The following is a 9,946-nucleotide window of genomic DNA, read 5'->3' on the forward strand; positions in this document are numbered from 1 at the left end:
TATTTGATTAAATAATTGACTGTCGTATGGAGGTTAATACTACCACGCTCCTGCCATCGCTACTCCCAGATTAATATAGACAATGGAAATCATCATACGCTTCCATGTTATGTCTATCTAAAAATAAAACGTAATTTGATTTACCTTTGTTTTAATAGTTTCTGACGAATCATGAAATCGCCGGAATCCATTAATTACTTCCGATTGTTATGGGGTACGAGATATCTGCATCCCGCATTGAAACACCGCCCATGTAAACAGTGTTTGCTGAATTAAGAAACGTATCTGAGATTGGGGTCCAAACTACCTAAAAACCGAGATAATAAACGGTATAATTCGGGTATATGGTGACTTGCCGTTCACATTGGCCAAAATGAGAAAAGCGAAGCGAGCTGATTGGCAAACCCCTCGAGTTTGATTGACACTTGGCTCCGCCCCCCCAACGTATAAATATGGAGTTGACACAGAAAGCCGCTTCACATCCACTGCGACTTTCTAGCCTCAACCCAGCTGTAAAAAGTAAGTATATTACTTAATCCGTGTAGTTGGGCTTTGACAATGGTACTATTTCGTACGTTTGTCTACCATGGACTATCTCTGGGCGATTGGGACACAGTTTACTCGTTTTTACTCTACAGCGAAACACGTCGGCTAGTAACCTGTTCATTGTACACACGTGTTCTCGGGTTTCGCTTTGACAGTTGTGTTACAGGGAGAATGTCATCGTTTAAAACTATTATCCTAGCTCGTAACATGTGTGTGGCAATTTAATCAATTTAGATCTCTGGATGTGGCAAATTGTTAGTGTCATCTTCTGTGATTCAGTGATAGCCAGTCGGACGGTCCGATCGAAGTGCTTTCATTCATATATCTGTTGACAAGCACGTTCTCCGGTGTATAGCGTATTTCATGCGGTTGCGTATTCCTTGTGGGCTTTCCGGCGCGGACACACGCTAGAGCTATGTTTATACCATGATGTAAAGGTGTAACGGTATTTCTTGTAATTGTGTACACACAAAGAGTCTGAGTGTGTAATACCGCTCGACCAGCTGAAGGATCCGGTAATAACTGGGTGGTCATTTCGCGGGGTATTTTGAAATTGTACAAATTTATCGTCTGTTACTGCAGATGTCGTCTGCTCCACGTGCTACATGTCGTCTGCTACATCGTTGTCAGCTCAATAAGGTTGTCAGTTTTCTGTGAGTCATGGCTCGTAGACACTGTCACCTATCTCAGGTGTACTTCCGTCTACGCCGGCGGGACGAAGCGCTTGCTTTCAAGGTCCTGTCATTTGAAGAAAAAAAGAAAGTTGATATCATAAATGTCATTTCCTTTCCTGTTATACAATGTTAGCGCGATTTGTTAGAGGCCAGTTTCTACCGTTACAATCAGGGCCCCCTATATGTGTCGCAGTGCCTGTAACGGACGTCTTACCCCGCACGGTTAACATAATCAATGCGTTCCGTTTCATATGTCAACTTTGGCCCAGGTTTTCTTGGAGACCTAGAATAAACCACGGGCTTCCCAATGAGTGGAATCCTATTTCGGCTGTTTATGTCAGCACGTTGATGAGTAAAACGCTGGTGAGACACTATTTATGAATTGTGTGCATGTTGTGTCAGATCGATATATACTAGGAGTGATCATATAGGCTCTCCACCCACATACGGTATTCTACAGCAGATATCGGCTCTCGACGTCAACACTTGTCCTGATAAGCAGTATCAGGCGTGATTCGCGTACTAGATGAGAAACTGTTTCCTCGCGCTGTAGTCAATGTTGCCGTATTCACGGCTCTTTTAACAGGTGGTACAAAGTTGCCATGTACTCGCTCGGGCACCTGTTCAGCACCTGCTAGGCAAGGCGCTCGTATTCGTGTGGACACACGGAAATTAAAAATTTCGCCGCCGTTTGTCTATCGCTACTCAGTAATAAACACATAATTACTCTTTTATTATGACCTAACAAGTTTAATATATAAGTTGAAAGCCGGCCATACTCTCGGCCAGTATGACGCATTGTCGGGTATCAGATGACATAGTATATATCAGGATAGTCACAGGTGCTGTCTCAAATGTCTATTCCAAGCACACATCTTTGAAAATAGATTTCCTTTACGTGAACTGTTTAATATGGGAGCCAGTCTGATGATCTGTCTCAAAAGTCACCTGACAAGCTTAATTTTGCAATGTCATCGCTTCTCTATAATCTATAACATCAAAACATACTCATCCCGTTTTGTTTATTTCAGCGTGTATTTACCTCTCTGGAGTACGTACCGACTACTGAACATACGGACTCACGGATCGTCCTGTGACAGTTACTGCTTCTACTACTTGTGACTTGCAACACTGAGTTTCCATACCGCATCTTTGTATAAAAGAGATAGACGCAATGGCCGCATTATCGGTATACCTGGCCGCCTTAGTCGTTGGAATGACGGCGGCATACTTCAAATTTCTCTACAGGAGAAGGTACGTTGAAATACAGCTTGACATATATGACAAATGTTGAATAACGGATTTGGGTTTTATATCATTTTTATTACCCTTTGCCGAATGACTATGTAACTTGAATTGAAATTTATGTTTTTTGATAATTCTTTAATTTGCGAACATAATTTAATGATTTTTTTACCGTAATTTGGCATTTGTATAGTATTTATTATAACCCACGCGTGATTCACATTTATCCAAACGTCACGTGCGGTTGAATATTTTTTTAGTAGATAATAAACTGCTTAGCTAGCTGGATGAAACTGCGATATCGTACCTTTATTGTCGGTAGGGGATTTCGCGGCCGGGTTATACCAGGCAGTTAACGATCGCTTAGACATTGGTCTGTAAATGCATAGTTCGATAATAAATGTAAATTCGGTAAATTTGCAAGTATTTTTCTGATTTAGTTTATTAATATATGATATGAACTGGATCTAGGACGTAAGGTTAAAGTTAGGTATGCCCTCTCCTCCCCGCGTTTCCCCCCGGCGTCTTGAGCGCTCCGAGACAGGGGGCACGGGCCATATACAGTCGCTTCACTCCGGTACGACAGCGCGGCCCGTACCGAACGTTGTAACAACAGCCAGCACATCCCCCTTCACCCCACCCCCTCATTGTCTCACGCTCGGCACATATGGAATCGTAAACCCTAACTGCCAAAGATACACTTACATTTTGATTCTATATGAAAGAAGATACGCTTTCATATCGTAGACGTCTTCCTATAGGTTTGGGGGGTTACATCCTGCTAACGTTTCACCGGTTGTTTCAAACGATTGATTTTATGCTTTTTCTACGTTACAGACGAGAGGGTGAACCTCCCCTGGTTCCCGGCAATTTTCTCCTGGGGTCAGGCGCTGAGTTTGCTCAGCACGCCGTCAAATTCCTCCACAAATGCAAGAAAACGTACGGGGATATTTTCACCATCCGGCTGCTCAACCAACACGTCACCATTGTCATGGACCCTCATTCATACGAAAACTTGACCAAGGAACGCCGATTTGACTTCGACCCTATTCAGAGACAGGTGAACCATAATGTATTTAGTTTCGAACTTGTCGATGCACGCAAAATGTTGAGCGAGGCTGGTAAAAAAGTCAATGGGCGCCACCTCCATGGCGGGATGAAGAATTTCTCGGACAATTTACGGAATGCTTTCGACAAAGTCACCAACTTGGATGTCAACGGTAACGTTGTGAAGACAGTGGGCGACCAGTGGGGCCACGACGGCCTCAGGACACTTACTTCCAAAACTATCTTCGCAGCTCTATTCTATACCATATTTGGACACGGAGAATCACAGGCTGAATTCGAGCCCCAAATGTTTCACAAAAGTTTTGACGTTTTCCACAAATACTTCAACTATATGTGGTTAGGCCTTCCCGCCAAACTGTTCCCCAAGGCAACCAAAGCCCTACAGGTTCTGTGCCAGCAACCCAGCTCAGAGGATATGCTTATGAGGGAGGGGGTATCGGAGTACATCAAATTCGCCACGGGCTTCATGAAGGATAACGCTCAGAGCGAGCAGGACATCATCGGCCACAACCTCGTGTTCCTCCACGTCAACTACAACACCTTCCGCCTCGCCTTCTGGTGCCTCTACAAACTACTAGAGAACAAGAAAGCTCATGCAGCCCTTGCTGAAGAAATCAGAGAGTTCGTGGAAGACAAACGAGCACTTACCACAGGACAAAAGGTGGAGATTCTCATGGAGGAATTCGACAAGCTGCCTCTTCTAGGTAAATATAATTTACGCTTAAAAAATTCATTTTATAAACGAATAATCATGGGTGATGTATACTTATTTTTGAAAATTACACTTGTTTTAATGCATTGTTTTCAATTAAGTTTACCTAAACTGACGAACTTATTTTTGTAATTACAGACAGTTTTATCAAGGAGACCCTCCGCATCACGAGTGGGGTGTTCATGGTCAGATATATTGCTGAGGATACGGATTTTACCTTGGAATCTGGAGGTACCTACCGCTGTCGACAGGGTGACCGTGTTGCCATCTACCCACCTGCAATCCATATGGATCCTGAAATCTACGAAGATCCTGAGGTATGTATTACCTTGTCCTCAGTAATTACAGATTAATTCTTCAAATTTGTATCGTGGTGTATCAAACTTAAAATATTATCTGGGGAAATGCTTGGGGTGCTGCCTTGTCGGGTTTCGTATAGCACGCCCTTAAGGAAATGGAATTACATGTTTAGCTTGATTTCGAATAATTTGAAAAGTATTTGGGTCTGTGTAGTTAAACTTTTTGCCTCTTTGAAATTGATTTTAAAGGTAAATAAAGTGGCGACGAACTATTTAGAAAGAAACTCTTGTTAAAAATAGCCTCAGCTATACTTCCTAGAGTTTGTTATTAAAAAGCGTTTGCTTGCTGAACCAACACGGATTTCGAGCATAGGCAGAAATGTTAAAAAAATTACACGAAATTTCTAACTTACCGGAAGTGCCATGCAGGAAAAACGTTATATTGTATTATTGCACGTGATATTGTTTTGGTCCAGCGAGTTTCAGAAGAGGGGAAGTGTTTAAATTCTGAGGGAAAGTCACACAAAACTCAATATTTGCAGCGCGATGTTGATACTCGGTGTAATTATAGTTGAGCAGCTCCCAACGAACTTTCACCTTAACCAATGTTTTGTTTAGGGATCCGCATTGCCTAGGGGCTTGTTGGGTCGGGGCAGCAGTTTGATAAACATGAACGCTAGGGGGAAAGGCGAGGGGGGACGAGGAACGCGCATGTGTACAAACCCCGTGTCATGCAAGGCTCTTCTAACAAGTCTTTATGTCTTTGTCTACAGGAGTTCAAATACGACCGTTTTGTCGATGCCAAATTCTACAAGAATGGCAAAGAGCTGAAGCACCCAATCATCGCCTTCGGATCCCTATGTCCAGGAAAAAAGTATTCCCTTCTTCAAATCAAGTGGTTTTTGCTGAACCTTATCAACAGCTTTGAGATGGAACTCTTAGACGGTGAAAGCACTATCCCCGATGTGAATTTCTATGGACATGAAATATTGCCTCCCGTGCACGACGTCCAAGTTCGCTACAGGCTTCTGGAAAACTCCCATGAACTCGATTTGGTTTCCAAGAGATCATGCTAATACCCACAAAGCAATGCGTTATACAAAGACACCTGTATTATATTCCTAATTTATTGAACACTTGTGAGTCAAAAGTATTTTTGTGAATGAACCGACTGAATGTTCAGCATGAATCTCAGTATGAAGAGCGCCATAGCGCAGGCAATCAACGCGGAGAAAATGTCGCTGAGATTTTTTGACTTTTTCTACCCTTCTGTCTGCATGAACAAAGACTGTAACAGACAGGCATTGTTGCTGGAGTTGCATTTATTGTACAGTATCTTACGGGTAAAAGTGCAAAAGTGAAAATGGACAAGGCTGTGGTTGACCAAAGAGACAGCGTCTACCAGAGATGCCTCGTTTTCGAAAATGGACACGTGATGAATGTGCTGGTTGTGTGGCGAGGACCAAAGTGGTAAACTATAGCCTATCTAGTCTGCAGTAGTCAGGCGCAGTGATAACCACGCCCTTGTTTTAGCGTGGTAAAGACTTGAGTCCCCATCCCTCCCCCATCCTATGACTGTACAGACTTACTACATCACATCAGGAATCGAGATGAAGGCTTGTTTCATTGAGTTTGACAAACTATATAAATACCAAAATATGAATTTGTCACGTAAAAATATTTAATAGTTAATGTATAAAAATACGATATGAAATGCATTGCTAGGAGTCTTGACAAATTGTGTCAAGTTTGTTTATTAATTTTCCAATTTGTTACTGTGTTTCATGTTTTTGTTGATGCAATGCGCGACTGCCGATTCCTGAAAATATGAACGAACAAAGCACGTGACTTTCTTGCGTCCAGATAGTTTCATTACCATATCTTTAATTATCACTTGTTTATTTCATTTTTACATAATCCGCGAAACATTCATTAACATATTTTTATTTATTGAAATTGATTATGTTTACCCTATATCAAAACATTCAAAATGTTATACTGATTTTGTGATCACATACGTTGTGGAAATGTTTACAAGTGACAGATGTTAGAACCGATATTTCGTATATCAACAATAATGTGCATTTTTGAAAATGTTTTTTCTATCGATTTTCATGAACGTTGAACATCCTCTGTCATAATACCATATGTATAATGTAACATGTAATTTATTTTGTATATATATAAATTTATTTATCTTTCGTCTCACTACTTCTTCATCTGGTGCTGAACAATAATAAATAATTTATTGAGAAATGAATGCTAATGTTTTTACTTTGAGTGTCATAACGCTTATCATACACGGAGGAGGCCATTACGACGGGCAGTTATTGCTGCCGTCCTTGATCGCGGCGGTAACGCCAGGTTTTAGCGAGCATGGCGTTTGTGAATATTTATCTTTAAGAGCGTCGCCGTCATTTCTTGTAATAGACATTTGTCATGCGTCTCTCATCTGCATTATCTACCTGTAATTACACCTGGGAATGTTTACCAGAACCATATCTACCTGTCCGTGATCAGCTGATAACAATACCTGATACAGTCAGCATATTCCAGCTTACGTACAGACAACGGTGGGATTAGCTGGTTAACGCGAACAATTACGACAGATCTACTAGGGTATATCTGGTTGTATTCAACCCTGTAGCAAGACCCGCTGTCTCGGAGTCGTACGCTGTAGAATAGGATATATTTCTCCGCGCCCGTAAACATCAGGGAATAACGTTTATAATGCTAATAAGAATAATAATAATAGTCTCTTAGACTAATGTTTACTGCTTTTTTAAATCATGAGAAGATAGCATAAATTAGCTGCCGGTCCATAGTTCTTCATAATATGTGAAACCGTTCCTCAGTAATTGACAAATACGTAAATCAACAGCACATCTGAAATTTGTATTATTCTGTGCGTTCCAAAAATATATCTAGAACTAGTGTAAAATTCCCAGTATTTATGTTTCTACTAGTGGAGCTGAAGGCCCGTTTTTTGTTGGGAACGTACGTTCTTGATACGTTTGTATTGCCTTGAATTGTCACGCGTGTCAATGTTTAGTTAATTCAGAAAATACGCTTTACTGTTCTGTACTGGAATGGAGTAATTTAAATGTTTGGAATATTCATGCGATCACTTCGGTATCCCAAATTTAGATTTTATAAAATTCAATAACGCGCATGTTTTAAAGATAAGTGTCACTTATAAGATGACTAGTACTGTGCCTCGTAAATGTCACGCTTTGGGAGAAATTCTCACAATTTAATCAACTTAACAATCCCTAATAATTTGCAGTACACCTATCGCTGAACGTATGTTTAATCCATTTGTCACATTTGTTGAAACATAAATTATACGTAAGTAAAAACTATCAATTTCAGAAAACGAGGGCAAAAATATAACTTTCGATTAAAACATTTTCTTCACCCAACTGTCAAATGCCGAGGTTGGCTGAGGATGCTGTTTGGTCCATGTACTCGGCATAATTAAGAAAAGTAGGCAAAGAAAGTTATATTTATATAATAGAGAATACAACTCCGTATATTTCAACACATGCATGTCTAGTTGTAAGGGCAGTATGAGTCATAAAGGCACATTTAGGTAGCCGTTTGACCAAGTCGGTGACCCAGGATGATCCTTCCAGGGACGTAGACAATGTCGGCAGAAAACACGATAAACAATCATCGGGATCACTGATTTTCTCCAGAAGTTGGTAAAATCGGCCTTTTCAATCACGTTATATATTCTGGTGTACTTGAAGATGCCAGACAACACTCTTGGGTAATAGGGGGAAATAAATCAGTTTTATTATCATCCACTTCAGTATGTGTGATAATTTTAACATATTTTAATTTGACATTTCCTACGGGTTTTTATCATACTTCATCCTTCTCTATAAAGAAATACCATCAACAAAGAAATATATACGGTTAAGTTAAAACTGTTAAGAAATTACAAATCGGAGTTTGTTACTCTACTTTACTTGTTGTCATGCACGGTCAGAGAGGCAGCACCAAGAATATTCTTCTTTCAACGTAATGTTTATGCAATTTGTACAGTTTCTATTTGCACTCGGCGTCAGCGTTGACAAACCTGTGGCGGAACAGCACCCTGTAACGACGACTACATTTCCACACGGTAGAGGGCGTGGTTCAAGATAAACATCACACACACTTCATATTCCAACTAATGCAAGGCTATCAAAAGAAGGACATAAAAACACGATTCTTAATTCTTTTGAATGAAGTAATAGGCTTAGAAATGTTTCAAATGAAATCGGATTTGGATTTAATATAAAAATAGGAAGCTGATAATTCTGAGAGTTATAATCCTGCAAGTGGAAGAAATGAAGGATGTTTTTTATATGAATGGCAGCCAGTGCCCGCCTCTTTCTCTACCACAGAACGGGCAACGCAGTCCGCCGAATGGATTAACTAAAATAACGATTGAACTACAAAGCCGACTTTGATATTGTTCAGGAAATGTCTAACTGAGCGATATTGAAAAATATTAATTTCCTGAAATGTACATGGTAAGATTGATATACTGGTGAAACAAACGGCCTGTTCATTTCAAGAGAGGCCCCTACACTAATTCCCACTTTAGCGCACAAAGGACGCCTCGACAACGCGCGAAGCTATTGGCTTCTATTGTATGTGGCGGGCGAACGGCCGCTGTATTGGCTTAAATTCAGAGTTGTGTCGCTTACTGCTTTCCTATATGAGTTAAGATTAACGGTGGCTGTCTGTGTACCTAACACAATGTTCTTTTCTATAACGAGGAACGGTCTCACAGGAACTGATGCGATTAAGGTTTGTGTGGTCACGTGATGCGACCCCCTGCACTGTTGGGACAAAAGGGAGAAAGTTTATTTCTCGATTTTATGCAACATTTGGGAACTGATTTGGTTTTGAAACAGTTTATTTGATCACAGGTCTTAAAACGTTTTAAAGCCCATTATGCTAAATGTTTAAATATTCCCTGATTGAACATCACGTGAGAACTGCTTTTCGCTGCGAAATTATTCATTTTGAGAACCTTTCCATTATTTCACATAATCTGCTACAGTCAACATCATGTTTATACGAAATATTGTGTTTTTTATTTTTCTAAAGCAGAAAGTGAAATGTGTCAGCAGAATATTTGATGATTCCATCCATCGGGTTCTTCAATGTTGTATATGATTAGAAACAGTTACATAATAGCTGGACACATTCACGTTGGATCATATTTTCGACCTTCCAAACTATGCTGGGTAGGATCACAATACTGACGTACTTCATCTAGAAGGTATCACAATAATGACGTATCTCAGTTAAAGAATAGCACATGACTGACGTACGTCAGGTAGAAACTATTACAATTCTGACGTACATTAGCTAGAAGGTATCTCATGACTGACGTTAGCTAG

The 9,946-nt window shown here is 40.3% G+C and overlaps 1 protein-coding gene across 1 annotated transcript; it reads left to right on the forward strand.

Moving 5' to 3' along the window:
• The first annotated feature begins 453 nt into the window (after positions 1 to 453).
• LOC124258679 (cytochrome P450 7A1-like) lies at positions 454 to 6,752 on the forward strand. The gene is made up of 5 exons (XM_046692750.1): positions 454 to 519; positions 2,252 to 2,474; positions 3,303 to 4,237; positions 4,384 to 4,562; positions 5,318 to 6,752. Exons 2-5 carry the CDS (start codon positions 2,395 to 2,397, stop codon positions 5,618 to 5,620), a joined length of 1,497 nt encoding a protein of 498 aa, XP_046548706.1. The 5' UTR covers positions 454 to 519; positions 2,252 to 2,394; the 3' UTR covers positions 5,621 to 6,752.
• The last annotated feature ends 3,194 nt before the right edge of the window (positions 6,753 to 9,946 follow it).

The sequence above is a fragment of the Haliotis rubra genome, unplaced genomic scaffold (assembly GCF_003918875.1).
Source record: "Haliotis rubra isolate DU_JTF1 unplaced genomic scaffold, ASM391887v1 Scf7, whole genome shotgun sequence".
In the NCBI taxonomy this organism is placed as follows: domain Eukaryota; kingdom Metazoa; phylum Mollusca; class Gastropoda; order Lepetellida; family Haliotidae; genus Haliotis; species Haliotis rubra.